The sequence below is a fragment of the Triturus cristatus genome, chromosome 10 (assembly GCF_964204655.1).
Source record: "Triturus cristatus chromosome 10, aTriCri1.1, whole genome shotgun sequence".
Classification (NCBI taxonomy): domain Eukaryota; kingdom Metazoa; phylum Chordata; class Amphibia; order Caudata; family Salamandridae; genus Triturus; species Triturus cristatus.
The window spans coordinates 995329460-995347372 of record NC_140593.1 but is presented as its reverse complement, the minus strand read 5'-3'; the positions used below and the strand labels follow the sequence as shown (position 1 = coordinate 995347372).

At 46.0% G+C, this 17913-nt stretch overlaps 1 protein-coding gene across 1 annotated transcript in view; it reads right to left on the bottom strand.

Annotated features, from left to right (window-relative positions):
* MYO15A (myosin XVA) overlaps window positions 1-17913 on the bottom strand; it is a 1126038-nt gene that overhangs the window by 528381 nt on the left and 579744 nt on the right. Inside the window, exons 37-38 of the mRNA XM_085631315.1 lie at window positions 14518-14612; window positions 403-523 (exon numbers count right to left, since the gene is read on the bottom strand). Coding sequence (XP_085487441.1) covers window positions 403-523; window positions 14518-14612 — 216 coding nt within the window. The remainder of the gene's footprint in view (window positions 1-402; window positions 524-14517; window positions 14613-17913) is intronic.

Below are 17913 nucleotides of genomic sequence, written 5' to 3'. Positions count from 1 at the left end.
CTGAGCTCCAAACGACGTCCATTAGGACGAGCCGGTCTTGTGTTCCAGGCAGTGATTTTGCCACCTCTGAGGCCAGGGGTTGCAAAGGCAGTGCCAGGGGTAGCAAGGGGCAAGCCAGGGATCGCAGCTGCGACCCCTGAATGACGTCCATGGGGTGTCCGGCATGCACTCACATGTCTGTTGGCCCATGCCTACATGTATCCATAATGCCCGTAGCTACCTGCTGGCTCATGTCTTCTGGGTATCTGGGATGCACTCACCTGCCTGTTGCTCCATGCATGCAGGTATCTCGCCTGCAGGGTGGTACATGCCTGTGGAGGTGCAGGAGGGTCCACGCAGCTATCTCATAAGCCCTCACCGACCCTGCTGGTCAGTGGGTGCGCCTGTCTCGGAGGCACTCACCTGCCTGCTGGTCCACGCCTGCTGATGTCTTGGATGCCGTCTGCTCCCCACTGCTGTCCCCTCCTCCGATCCTCCCTCCTCCTTTCATCTTCTGTGCCACTGCTAACGGCTTCTCCAGCTCCTGAAAGAAGAGGTGTTCTGGATGAGCGGCGTGGGAGAAAGGCCCAGGACAGCTGAAGCTGCACACAGACTTCGGGGCAGTGCGGGCCTGGCAACCAGCACCGAAAGTGATCCGTCCGGCAGGAAGCCAGCTCTGCCGGGAGCAGTGGAATTTGTAAGTAGGGGCTATCATGTGACGCCGTATCCCAGAGACAGCAGACGCGAGGCGCCTCAGGCATGAACTCTGCTCTCACCTCATGACGCACTGCATTGACGCTAAACACGTAATAATGGAGAACCCCTGACGTAATAAAGATACAAGCTGCCTTGCTGCCAGGCAGCTCTTTGCCATATGTTACACCTGCAGCCAGTCTTAATTTGTTAGCCAAAAGCAGATTGGATTCTGACATTTGTATTTTAAGGCTTTCTTTGTAATTATGGGCTCAAAGTATGCAGCATGCAAAGTTCGATTGATTAAAAAGTCACCATTGCCCATAGAATGCCAAAATGTATCTGTACTCCCACACTTAGTCTAATACCTACATCTTTTCCCAACTATAATTCCATTGTTCCCCAGCAATCTTCCGTTTCCCTCCTGCCTTCTTTAACTCCCTTCTACCCTTTCATTCTCCCTATCTTTAATTGCATTCCCACATCTGCTCTCCCTTATTTCTAATTTCTAATTTCTAATTTAAAACATTTATAAAGCGCAGCGTGCACCGAACGGTTTCTTGGCGCTAGTGGAGGGTATTGGCAACAGAGGCAAAGTAGGAGCCTGTGGTAGAGCAGGGGGGGAGGTTACACAGGGAAGGCCTGTTTAAAAAGAAACGTTTTTAGTTCCTTGCGGAAGGACACATAATGGGTAGCCGCCCGGAGATGGTCAGGGAGGGAGTTCCAGAGAGTGGGGGCCAAGGTAGAGAAGTTGGTCCCTCTCCACTTTTTACGTCTGAAACGTGGGATTTGAAGGAGGGACTTGGAAGAAGAGCGAAGCTCTCTGGTGGGAACGTATTCTTTTAATAATGAAGAAATAAAGGCGGGGGCAGTGCCTTGACAGGCCTGGAAAACCGTGCAGGCGGTTTTAAAAAGGGAGCGTTCCTTGACAGGAAGCCAGTGGAGCTCCCTGAGAAGGGGTGTGGAGTGGTGGTAGCGTGGGAGACCAAAGACCAACCGAGCAGCCTGGTTTTGGACCATCTGGAGCCTCCTCAGGCTGTATGCTGGTATGCCGTTGTAGAGGGCGTTGGCGTAGTCCAGCCGTGATATTACCAATGCGGCCATGATCATTTTGAGTGCCTGGGGGGAAAAGAAGCGAGAGACAGTGCGGATAATTCGGAGGGTGAGGAAGCAGGAGGAGACTACAGAGCTGATTTGAGAGTGGAGGGTGAGCTGATTGTTCATTTTGACCCCCAATGTTTTGACCGTGATAGAAGGAATAGGGGCGGGACCAAGGGAGGAGGGCCAGAAGAGAGAGTTCCAGGGACTGGAAGAACCCCCGGTGAGAACCAACTCGGTTTTATCCGGGTTCAACTTGAGATGGTTGTGGTTCATCCAGTCCCTGATGAATGTCATGGTGGACTGGAAGCTAGAGACAGAGAAGGGAGAGGAGGATAAGTCAAAGATGAGCTGGAGGTCATCCGCGTAATTGTACACGGTAACCTCCAGCTGCTGAAGAGCGAAAATGAGAGGAGAGATATAGAGATTGAATAGTAAGGGAGACAGAGAGGAGCCCTGGGGAACACCACAAGTGACGGGGAGTGAGGTGGTTGTGAAGTCTCCCAGCCGGACCGCCTGGTTACGGTCCCTCAGGAAGGAGGAAAGCCACACCAGGGCTGATCCCTTATTTCTAGCCTTAACTGCATTCTACTGATTGAATTCTTGGCATCTTTGTGGTTGTAATTAGCACACTTCAGAGCAATCTCCCCACTGTGGGATAAGAGGAAAGGGGTATCTATTTACAAATTCGAGTACATTGATGAGTGTGCAGGTTTTCTTCTCATTCTTCATCATTTCCCCCATGTCATAGGCCAAGTGGCAGCCCTCAACTTGTTTAATAGGTGCATCACCGAGGCTGGGATTGCACAGTGCCTGCTGTGCACACATTCAAAACATTTTCCAAGAGGTTGGCACCTGGGTAGCCGTCTAGAGCATAGTTACTTAAATCGTGGCTGTGCTGCTCCAAATGACAATGACATACTAGATAACGGCTACTTATCAATACGTGTAAAACCAAAGAATCGACACAAACAGCAAGTCTCCAACTTGTGCCCTGGTTTCACCCTGGATGTAATACCCACCACTCCCCTTGGCTCTTGCCTTCTTCCTCCCTGCGCTATACCTTTGCCACATTTCCACCTCTTCGTTCACTAGACCGTTGCACTTTCTCCATCTCATGCCCTAGCATAGGTGCCTGCCCCCATTACATGGGTCTCTGTCCCCTCGCATGACCTGGGGTTTTGTCTTCTTCCCCTTTCATGAACTAACCTCCTTCCCCTTTCCCCACATACCGTCGCTACCTATTCCCTTGAGCTCTCTTTATGTACTGGTCACCATGGTCCACGTTCTTTCCCTTCTCATTTCTTGGCCTGAGAAGCCACCTATTTTTCCTTAAAGTCTTTAACCCCTATAGCCTCACCCCCTCTGTGCCCCAGCGACCAGGCCCACTGCCCTCCCACACAATGCCCTATGGCCCCATCTCCTTTCCTTCCTGCTCATCACCTACCTGCAAAATCTGAAAATAAATACTTCTTTGCAAACCAGACCAGCTCCATATGAACGCTGCTGCAGTTACACTGTTGTATCCTTACAAGCATGCTCCTCCCTGGCATATAGATGTGTTTCACCCCTCTGGTCAGCGGTTAAACCTATTTATTTCACCAGTCTGGTCAGAGGTTGAACCACTGTTAGCCAATAGCCTACTGGGCCAGAAAATGGGTTAGGCCTGAGAAGGCGCATGATATGAAAAAGAAAAGCACACACTGCAGAAATGCACATCGAGTGGAAAGGTCAGCAAACCCAACACTACGTAGAGATAAGTCGAATTTAGCTCATGTCAATCAAGCAAAACAGTGAGCTGGCCTGACAGCGCTGAGTCTTTTTTTGACATTGTGTCAGCACACCACTCCTGCCCATGGCCACATTGGTGAGCCAGGAAGGTTATTTGGCATTGTTAAATTGCTCTACCAATCATTCCAACTTTGATGCCACTGTGGTTACATGAAGAATGATAGAGGCTGGAGCGGAAGTCCACAATACCAACAACAAAATGTGGTCGGCAAACTCATGCGGAGCACCGCACTGTCCAGTGCTCACTCTGAGCTACTTCCCTCTATACTGTCAGGTAGCAGTATGCTTGCTGACCAAAAGAATGATTATCAGCTCTCCATGAGACATACTCAGATGGCCGCGGACCATGGCCTCCATGACTGCAACTAATTTGAGCGCTTGAGGGCAGGAGTGTATATACCTCACTCCATTTACTAGAAGAGGTAGATTCTAAATAATGGCCACTGCAAGGTCAAATAATCAAAATCTTTTGGGGGCACTTGGGTGCCATGAGGATCATTCAACACCTCTGGCATTTCCTGAATCTGTGTATCAACTTGGGGATTACACGGAAGGAGGAAATTCATACAAGTACTGTGTGACCAATTTTTGAAATTCTTTTTTAATTAAAAAAGAGGCATTTGTTTTCACCAAGGAAGCAATTACCCACACTTCCCATTTTACCTTGAAGCAAAGGGATACACATTTAGAGACCACAATATTTGAATTTGTATTGTATAATCTTGAAAGGCAACCCATTTTTGGGAATTGGATAATTCAGAGTGTATCGGTTTATGCCATTCAGACCCCTCCCTTAAGTGTGGCAGAGAGGAGGAAGCACTTGTCAAGAACCCACTGCAATATTTTCACCACCAAGCCTCAATAGCTTGGTGGGGGAGGGGGTTAACATCGTACTGTAGACTATTCTTTCCAAAAACCGGGAGCATAAAAGCATACAGGGCTAGGTAGTTTGCTTTCACCGGAGACGGTTCTCTTTAACATTTCTGAAGTGTTCTGCAATGGAGCTATCTTGAATATTTAACTATACATACCTAGTACATACAATTGCAGATAAGCAATACTGTACAACATTCACTTTTGCAGTCTCAAAGTCTGACATCAGTTACGGCTTTGGGCATAAAGCTACCCAAAAGATTGTGACAAAGCTACAATTTCACCCAGCTTTATAAAAATATTCATCCATATTTTCGTGGTGACAATAATTCTGGAGAAAACACTAACTCATTTATTAATGTGCTCTATTGCACTATACCAGTCTTCCTCTGTAGGCCACTTCTCTTCCATTTGTGTATATTTTTTAAATATCTTTTTATTTTGCATTTTTTCATAGTAACCGCTTTGAAATACAAACAACAACAGTGGTATGGAGGACAAGAACATGATATGCAGAGATTCAGAAAGCAAGGTGGCACATGGGAGTTAAAACATTACATTACATACACGCATATTTCCAACACCATTTCTTAGCTGCACGCTATTTTATGTGCAGGCCACTCGACCCCAGGTGTTGTGGCTTGTATTTGTAATGGATTTATCAAGGGGCCCGTAACAACATTAATAAAATCAAGCTCATAGTAATTGATCCACTGGCCCCATATCTTGTAGAGTTTTGGGGGCCACCCCTACTGGCATATGTGACCTTTTTGGCGGCCATTTAAAGGTCCATCCCCCTCTTCCGTTCCTGAATAGTTGGAACCCTAGCTGCCCACCAACTCCTCGCCACATCTCACTTGGCAACCACTAATACCAGGGCGTGAAAAGAAGTTGGAGCCTTGGAATATCTATATTGTTTGGGATACCTAATATGATATATGTGGGCTCTGATGGAGGTGCAACCTCCAGAACTTTAACAAGTTCCTCCAAAATCTCAGTCCAATACCCTCGGATGAGGGGGCATCCTCATAGTGTATGCATGAACTCACCTGTATCAGTTTGACATCATTTGCCCATCTTATGGAGTCTATCCCTATCATAGTATGCCCTGTGTAGGATTTTGTACTGGATCAGGCGCAACCGGGACTTAACGGCAATTTCTATAGGGTGCATAAGCGCCGCCTCCCAGTCAATGTCTTCTAGTTCCCCAACATCCCGTACCGAGCACTCCCTTAGGGTGCTCAAATTATCGGGTATATTGTTGTTCAGTGTTCTGTAATTGAGAGATATAGCCCCTTTAGTAAGTTCCTCTTGTAACAATCTCCCCTCCAATGGTGCATAATCCAGTATATTAGTACCTGTCAGGCCCTCAGACCACCATGCGTGTCTTAGTTGCGCATATTTAAAAAGACAGAACTTATGTAGATTGGATTCTTTACAAAATGTTGCCAGGGATGTCTCCAATATTGGAGATTCCAATCAAATCCCACGTCCCAAATCCTTGTAATTTGCCAATCTCCCCGCAACCATGTCCCCTTCCACAGTGGTGATCTTACGGGCCCATCCAATAACTCTTGTTGCACTCTCCCACACCTCCAAGGTCACCTGGGTGTGTGGGAGAGATTTTGTATTCCTTTACCGCTGTACAGAAAGTGTAGGTGAGTGCAGAGGGCTAAAGTACCCCTCTCCGATCTGTGAGTAGGGTGGTCTTGTGGTGTATGCACCCAGTCATTAATGGGGATCAGATGCGCCGCCCAGTAATAGGCCTCTATATCGGGGAGGGCTATCCCACCATTATAAGGGTTTCATTGTAAGATTTTAAGTGCATTCCTGAGATGCCCACCATGCCACAGGAGAGATCCCACATCTCCATTAACATCAGTGAAAGTGGACTTTGGGAGTGGGAAATATGTGTTTTGAAGGACATATAATAATTGTGGTAGTTCGATCATTTTAAAGAGGGGAGGGCTGCCCGCCCTAGTAGCAATAGAGGCAGCTCTTTCCACGGTTCCGTGTCTCTCTGGAAATTATGTACTGCCCTTCCAAGGTTGTGGCAATGGCATATTTCTCGATGGGGTGTCATGAATATTCCAAGGTATTTAAAACCCTCAGGGGTCACGGTCAGAATTCCAGGGAGGGAGGGCCTATCCTGTACAAGGCCCGGAGAATATATAGTGGACTTGTCCCAGTTAATTCTATATCCAGAATGCCACCCATACTCCTCTAATATATGGAACAGGTGGAAATGGTGGTCTGGATTCGGTAATGTACAGCAGAATCTCATTTGCGTAGAGCGAAATCTTCTTCTCTACGACGTCAGTATCTGTGGTCCGGCCTACTCGGATGTCAGAGTGTATTTGGATTTCACAGTGTAAGGGCACAGAGCAGGGGGAAGGGAACATCCCTGCCAGGTCCCTCAGGCAATAGGGAATTCCAAAGACAACAATCCATTGACTCTGACTGCCGCTTTTGGCGCTCAGTATGGTACTGATATCCAGTTCCTTAATTTAGGCCCAAAAGCCTATTTGATCAGTGTGCTGCCCAGGAATGGCCAGTGCACTCTGAAAGCTTTCTTCACGTCTAGGGATAAGAAAATGTGAGGGTCAGTTTGGTTCTTAACCTCTGACATCCAGTTGTGGGTTAGACATAGGTTCAGCCGGGTAGAGCCTCCCAGCATGAACCTGGATTTGTCCCTGTGAATGGTGGGCGTGATGACCTGCAACAGGCTTTTCGCTAGTATTTAACCTCAGTATTGAAGAGTGAGATTGGGCGGTATGAATCACACCTGTCTCATGGTTTGCCCTCGTTATGGATAACCATTATGGTGGCTGTCCTGAGGTCGAGGGTGTGTCATCTTGAAATAGGTTTAGTAAATGGGTCCCTAGCATGTCTATATAGTGTTTATAGAACTCAGCTGCGATGCTGCTGGATCCTGGAGTCTTCCCCGTCTTAAGTTTGGAAACCGCTGCTTGTATCTCGGCATGGGTGAGGTCGCCTTCTATGTTTTCCACAGCCTTCGCACCAAGTACTATGGTCACAATGTCGGCCAGATATTGAGTGATTGCAGTGGGGTCACCCAAGGGGTGGGTCTCGTAAAACGACTTGCAGTAGTTAGCAAATGTCTGGACGACCTGAGCATCCGTGGCATGGACTGTCCCCTTGCTGTCTCATGATGCTACCTACCCACCGTGCTTTCATTTCTGTTTTTGCTAATCCAGGCAAAAAGTTTCCCGGGCTTATCCCCCACCTCATACAACCGGTGCAGTGTTGCAAACCTCTGTTTTCTAGCCTTGTCTTGCGCCTAATCATGATATTCTGTGCGAAGGGCCTCTAGCTGTCTAAGAAGCAAAGTGTCTGGTGAGGCGATGGACTGATCCTCTTGGTGGAGAATTTGCTGTTCTAGGTGCTCCATTTCCGCTACTTCCTGCTTCTTCTTTTTGGAAATCAGGTTTTTTGCCCTATCACTCAGGATGGTTTTATAGTCTTCCCCTAATCTAGCGTTGAATTAACAGTGGCTTTATTTACCTTAAAGAAAAGTTCTGTGTCTACCCTAAGACCCCCTTTCATACACTGATCTCGGAGGTCCCATGCATTTTGTTTCCACCTCGTGGCGAGAGGTCTGGGTTTTGTTCCCAGCTGAACGAGGAGAGGGGAGTGGTCAGACAAGGCCCGCACTAGATATTCTGCTCGGGCCACCTCTCCCACCTCACCGTCGAGCACGAACACGCAATCTAGGCGGGAATGGGTTCTATGTGCCCCAGAAAAGTAGGAGTATTGACGGTCGTGTGGGTGCTTATATCTCCATAAGTCGGACAGCCCCAGTGTTTCCACAAATCGGGCTAATGGGGTGGTTTGTGGGCTCCCATTGTGTGTCACAGAATGATCCAACTGTAGTTGCAGAACATCATTGAAATCCCAACCTACAATATCAAGGGAAGTGTGAGTCTCTAAAAGGATATCGACCATCTTAGCCAACGTGGGGGCCTGTAGTCGGTGAGGGGCATAAACGCGGATCAAAGTGATCTCCTGTCGACCCCACATACCCCGTACTCTCATGTACCTATCCTGTGGGTCACTTCAACTACGAGTTACCATGAAGGGGGGTGGGGGGGATTTTTTATCAATATTGCCACCCCTAGACCCTGAAGTGTAACCTGCGTGATCCAAAGTCGTATATGCCACCCGCCCTAAGAAACGGCAGTGAGTGCCTTGTAGGTGTGTCTCTTGCAGCATAACTATGTCGGGTTGCAGATGCTTAATATAGTTCACCAACAAACCACGTTTCATTTTATTTTCCCAGCCTGTTAACATTCCATGTTAACACAGAGAGACCAAAAGTTTCAGGGGTGATGGACGCCATCATAGTGTACTCATGCAGTGTGTCTGCCTGCATTCCACCGCCTAGCTTTGCCCATGTGCCCCCCACTGACTCCCTGACACATTGAACCAATTAACCAATATAACAACCGTGTACAAGAAGATACGGAGAGGTCTGTCGCCCAGCATCATTAACTCCTAAAAATTAAACACTATATCGCATAGAGAAAAGAGAGAAGCAAAAAGAAAGAGCAAGAAAAAGGGGGGGGAGAGAGAAAAAGAAAGAGCGAGAGAGCATACTGCATGAAAAAATAAGCGCTCTGAGTTTGGAGTCAGCTGTGATTTCCCAAGGGGTATTGTGGGCCGAGGCCATCTGGACGCTGCTGTGGATCCCAGCTACACAGTTGCCACTTCAAGGACTTTGGCGCCTTGAGTCCACGGCTTGGATCTGCGACTGCTGTCCCATGCCCGTTGCATCCTTCTCTAATGCCGCTATTTCTCTTACAAGAGATCGTACACTTTAATGGTCTGAGGATGATTCTCCCCCGCTAGATCCCGATGGTGAAGCCTTTGGCAGTATGTGACCCCCTAGGTTTCTTTGATGCATGTCCATGGTCTCCCTCCATGTCTGAAGAGCATTCCCCTTCATGTCCAGGTCTCTTTGTCGGGTACGAGGTTCCCTTGCCAAGTGATGTAGTTTTACGGCTCAATCTCAGTTGCCGCTGTTGAGTGGCCCTAGACTTAGCGCCCGTTGCTTGGGGTCTCTGGATCCTGCATCAGTCCGCGATGGAAACCGGGGCCGCTACTCTAACCAGCTCTAGGCCTCCTCCAGAGTCAGAAAGGATGACTTTCCCTGGTATAAAACCTTCAGCTTTCATGGGAACAGTAACATATACTGCAACTGGAGGGCACGTAGCTTTGCTTTCACTGAGTTGAATGTACAGCGCTGACGTTGAACTTCACAACTGTAGTTGTGGAGCACCTTGATTTTGGAGTTATTGTGGTGGTAATCCTCCTTTTGACATGCCAAGTAGTCAAGAACTCATTTGTGGTGGTGCCCTCAATCCCCTCTGGAATATCTGACAAAGCGGAGATTGTTTCTTGGTGCTCGATTTTCCGCGTCCTCTATGCACCACATTACATCGGAGTTTGTCTTGCTGAGCTCCTCCACCCCTTTCTTGAGGTCATGTACCACATCTTCTATCTCCGAAAGCCTGGTTTCCACCACCAGATCTATGCAATGTCTCTGAGACATCGCGTAGATCTTGGTGCAAGAGGGATGCCTTTGAGCATACCTCGCCTAGCATGCTCTCAATTACTTCTCTGGAGGACTAAGTCGCCTGCAGAAGGGTCGCGTTATTGGGTATAGAGGATGCGTCATACCCCTGCTCCATCGGGGTGCCACGACCTTGGTGTAGCAGTCCATTTTACCCTGCCGTGGTTGACTCGCCTCTTTATCTTTTGCCATGGTCTCAATGGCTTCCCAGTTGTCTTTGAGGTAGGGAGGAGGTTTGTCAACACGTCACGAGGAATGCACCTCTGCTGAACAGGGCCATGCCACCGGGTGCAGATCAGGTGCTTCAGGAAGGCAGGATATCAGTGGCATGGGTTCTATTGAACTCACCATTCTGGGTAGTTCCTGAGGGTATCAATCAATTCCCGAGCTTGTCAAGTACATACAAGTATATGGCAGCCCCAAGTGATGGTGTCCCTGTCACAGGTGCCAGCCAAGGCCCTATGCGACACGCCACTTGCGTCTTCAATGCTTTCTCTGGAGCCCAGGAATGCCCCTGCTCATGGTCTTATGTAGACCCAGGCTGTGACCCCGGTGAATCTGCTTGGCTTTAAGCCTCCACTCACCACTCAGCAGGCCGCGGCAGCCCCAGTCAATGTCACCTCTCTCAGCTGATCCCCAGGGCCTCACTGATGTCGCTGGAGCTGTGGACAGGCCAGCAGCTGGTGCCACAGTTTGTGCCAAGGCTAGCCCCCAGGTCGGGAATGGCCTCGCGGGAGGAATCCAGGGGGAGAGGGTATTCCCATGTCCATACTACTGGTAGTCTTTCCCGATGCCACAATGCTCCCCCAAGGTTCATTGATGGCGGTCCGGGTCCTCGGCACTGCCGCGTATTTACGTGGATCGCATTGTCTCACTCCTCTGCCGTGTGCCCCCTGCACAGCTACTCAGAATAGGCTGACCCACCGGCACCCATGCCTCACACCGCAGGGCGAGATGTCCCCGATTGGAATCGTCTCGTCTCTGGGACCCTGGGGGGATTCAGCTGAAGAAAGGCACTCACTGCCACTGCTCCAGCTGCCAAGGTTACCTCAGTGCACTCCATCCAATGTTTAGCGTGTGGCAGCCACCATCTTGCGCCTTCAAAGTTGGCCCAGGATTGGTAGGCAATAAAGATCAAAATTCAGTGGCCCCAGAGCCAACAATCAGTCACCAGTAGTGAGGGACAGCAGCGTCTTCAATTATAGTGCCAGTGCATATCTGGATGGCCCTTGGTACCGCAGGATTCGTGTTGGATCAACGTCAGTTAACAGGAGCTTACGAAGCATGCAACTACCTGGCCATGTTGCTGGTCACGCCCCCAATCTGTGTATTTTTTGTATCTCCTTTTCTTGTTCCATGCTTTCAAATGATGGAGCCTTTGTTACCTTTCATCTCATAGTCAGGGACTATGGGTGGATCTTCTAGTGAAACATGGTTGCTGGACTAGGAGTTCAAGCATCACTGTGGTCATATGTACTTAACGCCATATTCACATGTCCTTTTGAGACTGATGAAATGAGTCTCAAACATAAAACAGCTTTAAAGAGTTGCAGCTACTAAAACCTCTGAGAGTTTCAACCAAGGGTATTTCTCAGCATAGCATACACATATTGTGCATTGCTCTGCCCATGGCAGCAGTCCAACACATACCTTTTACGAAAGGTTTGTGAAGTCATCAAAGTAGCTTCCGTTATGAAGATAGCATCCAAAGGAACATGTCATTGAAATACCATTTATGTGTTTTCAAAAATGCCTCTTTAAGATGGAACCTACAGTACTCCATAAGGGTGCAGTATTCAACAAATCTTTTTTCTAGAGGAGCAAAAGAATTGTCTACACCTCTGGTGGATTATTAAAGTCCTCCTAATGTCTCAGTTATAGTGAGTACTCATTGCATCTAAGAAAATACTCAGTAAAATCTAATCTGGAAATCTAATAAAACCTGTGGTAAAACGAGGGATGAAGTTAACATTATGCCCATTAAACACAGCCTAGTATTCCTCCTAGGACAACGTATAAAGTTCACACACTATGAGAAAAACAGCATTCATTTTGCAGAGAGTGGCAATGCCCCCCGCCCCATGCTCACTTTAATTGCTACCTGATGGGTCTTTGAGTCTTGTAGCTTGTCTTCAATTTTGAGCTGTGTAGTCTAGTGGCTATCTTGCTCCTCTTATAACTAGGAGACAATTGGTTATAACCCTTTTCTTGACACTTGTCCAAACATAATTAGATTATGAGAAAATCATTTTATCTCCTAATACGTCATATAATTTATTGTTAATATGCTGTCCTTTCAGCACTGATCAGCATTTCTGATAGAAATGCTTGATTTACATATTAATGCACCTGTTTCTCTAATTTCATCAAATGACATGCATGTGTCATTGTAGTATGTGTGTCCATGTATACTCTGTACCCTACCATAAAGGAAGAAAGGAGTGTGGACTTGTTTAGCAAAGGGCCTCCCTGCCCTATCTTTATGTACGTCCTATTCCATTCAAAATAGCAGGTCTTCAAGAGGCTGAGGAGGATCATTTCATGAACAAGATTAGCGTCAAATATGTCCATTCCTGCATCCAAGGAAGAGGAAATTGGAGATAAGTGAAGTACTTTAATGCAAAGTTGGGAAAAATTTGATTTTTACTCTCCCGACCGACCTGCAACATGTAAATTCCCTTGTCACCCACGCTTTAGAAGAATGTTCCCTTATTACAAATCATGAACCCTGCCACCGCAGAATACAAAGGAAGGGTAAGACAGACACCACTTCTTATTCATGGCAATGCCTCCATTTTCTGAAAAAAGGAGCTTAATCCAGAATTCTATGATGTGCCTCAAGCCTTTCATTCAGTGTTTAGTAAGTGAATTTGTCTCTCAGGGAATAACATACCATGCTCTGTATTGGACCCTACACCTTGTTTATATATTTCACAATTACATTTGTAATTATTAATCTCTTGATGACACTAATACCAATGCTGAAAGAACCCTGAGACCAGTGCTGAAGGAACTGCCCTGCCTGCTGGTGAGTGAGCAAGTGCAGCTCACAAGAGCACTTATATTTAAGACGCTTCATGGTACAGACCACCATGTCCCTATACTGCAATCAAGATGATACACTGCAGAAAGATAAGTTCAGGGGCGTAGCTTAGGGGGAGGGGGTGTTTGGGGTGTAACACCCCCATAATAAATGTATTTTCTGATAAATAGTTGGATACAAGTGCTTTCAGTCGGGTATTGTGGGATGTCCGTCAGATTCCTCCAAGGATATATACATACACACACACAAACATGTACACACACTCACTCTCTGTTTTGAAAGTCCTAAGAATAGTACCAAATATTGTGTTTTCTCTCTTAGTACCCCTACCAATCCGCATTCCTCTTCCTTCCCCCTTTTATTTAAACATGATATGCCAGCCTGATTGTCTGTCATTCTGAAGCTCACCCCAACACCCCTCATTCTGACTGACCAAGCTATGCCCCTAGATATGTTAAACCTCAGATAAAGAGGCTGGCTGGTGTGCCAAAGTTCAAGTTGACCGCCTAGTAATAAAGATGGGGATTCAAAGCCTGGTAGTATGTAATAGGATTCCTTGGGATATCAGTCTGTTTGTTGAATTGATGCCTTTCAGGCTAGGTAAAACCCTGACTCAAAGAGGCTGTTTGTTAACTTGGTAACTGTTCTATAATGTTTAGATCTCTATTTTATGTAATAATATCAAGTGTTTGAGGTTTGCATCCTAGAGGGAGGCATGATTACCACTAGGAAAGTGCTTACTGCTGTGTCATCAACTATGACCCCCATTAACAGAGATTCACTGGAAGGAGGCTGGGGTGAACATGTGTGACGTCCTCACAGCCCTTACTTGAAGAAAAGAATGTTTTATATTTGAAGAAGGTCAAAATGTCAGAGTTTCTCAATCAAGCCAGCCATCTAAGCTGTGGTCAATTTGAATACTCCCTGCACCTTACATGTACATAGCCCAGTACCTTAACTTTGGCTGACATATCTGTCAACACTTTCTATTGACAATACATTTCCCCAGGAAAGAAATGCAGATTTTTGCAAAAAGATTCCAGATGCAGAGTTGGAAGTATGGATCTTGTAAGTATACCGTACAAAGCTATACAACATTTGAAATGAGGGGAAAATACGTGCTAAAGTCACTATGTTAAATCCTCATTCCAGGAGACTACTCAAGAATGAGATGCGAATGTCAAGGATTGCATGCGGGCTCTGTATTACTCACAAATTCATTGACTCTGCCTGTAACCTTTAAGGAGCTCATGATTCAATCAGATTCCAAATTTGTTTTCACTGTTACTACAAAGGTTTCTCTTAAGTATTGTCAGGCACCATGCACAGCACAACAAACACCAGCCATAATCACCTCTGTGCATACAGAGACCAGACAAGAAAACATTAACAAAAGGCATCAACATTAAATGTTGTTTATGCGAAATGCACGGACAAGAATTCTTACCCCATTGCCATATGATAATACGGGGTCAAACAAGCTGTCCAGGTATCGATCCATGCCCTTTTGGGACGGGGGCTCACTGAAGGTATCAGAATCTGCTGAGGAAATGAAACGAGACGTACTTTAGGGTACAATTGGCAGCCCAGCACAGTATAGGTCCTGCTTTTTATTATGTATTTATTAAGACTTTTTTGAATTTGAAGCGTTGTTTTTCGCATTTCTGCCACCAAGAGTGTTCTGAGCAAGGGTATACAAGGGGGATAACAAGGAGCATTGCAAAATCCGATGACACTGTGTAGTCAGGAGGCACCACTGAGCACCTGAAGAAAGAACCTTGGGTTCTTCCATGTGAAGCTACAAGCTAAGCTAGTGAAGTCTCACATGATGAGCCAAAGCTGTATGATTTTAGGTGTTTGACCCAAAACTTGGCAGTGCTAGCAATAAGTAAGAACAGTCTTGGAGGACACGATTGCTTCTCACTGACCTAGTTTGCTATCACAAGGCCATAGACCGACTGGAAGAGGTGAAGTTTCAGACCTTTTTTGGATTTTGGTGAGTATCTGAGAGTCAGGGAAGTGGTGGGCAATCCAATAGGTAGCTGCCTATAAATGAAGAGACCTACTGCCAAATTGTTTGAACATGGGTGAACCAAAGGCCTGTTGCTTTAGGAAAGATGACTCCGGCACTTTGAAGGTGGGTAGGGCTGAAAGACTTTTATTTTGTAACCAGGGGTGTGGCTATATGGAGATCAGTGGACTATGCACATGGGTTTGAAGTGTGATCAGCTGTTGGAAGAGGCACAGTGGAATAATCTGTGAGGAGTCAAATGCTTCTTGTGGCTTATACTAAACACAAAATAAATTCCATAGTTTTGCAACCTTTTAATATGGCAGACATCTTTACAGAGAGTTCTGTGTACGAGCTGTGATGTAGTTCAGGCGTGATATCACCATTCCTTGGACCAAGGCAAATTTCTGACAAAGAAGAAAGACTGGGAGAACGCCTTACAGCCAGGTGGTGAAACACTTTCTTTGCGAATGTGTGATCAAACTGGTGACCAACTTTTCACATGCATGGATTGTAAGTGGATGCCCTCACATGGAATTTGGCCTTTAGAAAGGGAGAAGTGAGGGGTCCTTTGCCCCAAAAAGCATTATCTCCAATTAAAATCTGACTGTTCAAGTAGCGCCAACAGTGTTTTATCCAATGCTGCATTTCCTTTGGACAAACTTCTGGTGCTTGCTTGGTGAAGGCTGCTTTCAGTTTGACTGAGAATCAGGTTCAGTATGCAGCTGTCATTCAATCAACTTTGGGATCAATGAGAACAAGTGGCAATAAAAATGCAGTGGTTGCGATGGCAGTTTGAAGAATTCAAAGCACCCAAGTCTCTCATTCTTGGGGCACAATTTAACTGTTAGAATAATGATCAGCCCATAAATAAAAGGGTACCACATAAAGTAATATGGGTCTGCAAATTAGGGCTTTGCTTCTGCTGAGGTTTTGAAAAAGCTTTGCCAAATTCGCGATCATCTGTAAAGTGAGGGCTTTTTTTATGAACAATGTGTGGGTGAATACTCCACAAACGTAGCACATTTCCAACAGTGGAAAAAATCCATGCAGCCCTTGCATGAAGGCGTGTTTCAAAACTGTTATCATGTGTTGCTCTAAGTTGCAAAGAGTCGAGAGACTTTTTGGGGGCGTGGTAAACTCACAAGAACCTGGAGTACTTAAACCATTTGGTGTTGGAATTAATTTGCAGGTACTCAAAGGGTTTAAGTTGCAGTGCAGGGGTTTCAGTACAGTTGTGATGGATGATTGCTAAATGCTGTGATTTGCTGGGAAGAGATCAGCATGTTTCGGTTAAAATACAGATTTACTGTATAACCTTTGTCAGGACCACAAACACACGTTCATAGAACATTCTCCAATTACCACAGCTATTGTGTACTACCATATTATAGTTTACAAACACACCATGTGACACCATATCAACCTTGTTAGTAAAATTGTTAAAATATATATCTTGTTCACGCTACTTATTTCGACCAAAATAAATCCGAACCACATCTTGGTGTTCCCACCTTCCCGATATAAAGACTTTTCAATCTTCTTTAAAGGAGTTTCGACATCTTTCTGGGGTTAGATTTATGATTTTTTATTAGGATAACTTCTCAGTCAGCTCTGATGTTCTCAGAGAATGTATGGCGTTACAACGCAAACATTTGCAACGCATGCCTTTACAACGCAGTTTTTACATCGCAACATCCATTACAATGCATGATTTTACAACGCATGCCATCACAACACATTTTTAGAAACTACATTTACAACGCATATCACTACACCACATACCATTACAACGCATACCATTACAATGCATATTACTTTTAGGGAAACAGTAAGGTAAGTGTTGGATAGTGTAGGGGTAAAAATTACTATTCCCACTCCAGTGAGCGCAACAGTAGGGTAAGTGTTGGATAGTGTAGGGGTAAAAACTACTATTCCCACTCCAGTGAGTGCAGCAGTAGGGTAAGTGTTGGATAGGGTAGGGTTAAAAATTACTATTCCGCATTACTTACCTTATAATGCGTTGTAATGGCATGCGTTGTAGTGACATGCATTGTAATGACATGTGTTGTAGTGACATGCATTGTAATGGCTGCGCTGTAATGGCATGCGATGTAAAGGATGTCGCGTTGTAATGACTGCGTTGTAAAGGTAGTGACTTATAATGACTGCGTTGTAACGGTTGTTTCCCGTTCTCAGACTGTGCTGGACGATTGAACTGCCCGAGCTATGACATCTTGCTGGTGAGTGCAGTCTAGAAAGGGTAGGATGTATACACTGTATGTCTGGTGTGCTGCGTGAAAGACTAAAAGTGCTGCCAACACAAGAACATCACCCAAAGGCAACACTGGACAAGCTGCCAGAGTACCAACCACTCCCTGGTAAAGAGAACACATAACAGGTACTTAATGGCATGTGGAGTCACTACATTTTGTCGTGGCAAAGTTGTGTCCAACACCTCAGGACTGTTCTTGGATGCTGGATCCTAAATCAATGCCACAAAAGTGAAAATGGAGAGAGTAAAAGGTTAGCAAGGTTGCTTTCTTAAGGAAGGGAGTTGCATGTGATAACCTTGGCAATGGTTCGAACCAGCAATTTCCTCTGTATTAGTCACTCCCTCAGTAATGGTGGAACCAGCCATAATACTAGAGAGAGACATTATCAACTGGCTGGTACCAAGAGGGCTGCATGTTCTCGTTATACGATAGTGCACACACTCTCCACTGGTGTTTCCAGTGCAGCAGCGTATATGAATGGCTAATGGAAAGCAAGAATGCCAAAACCAGGCAGAAATGAAAGTATACTAACTACCAGCTGGTTTAGGAAGCGTTT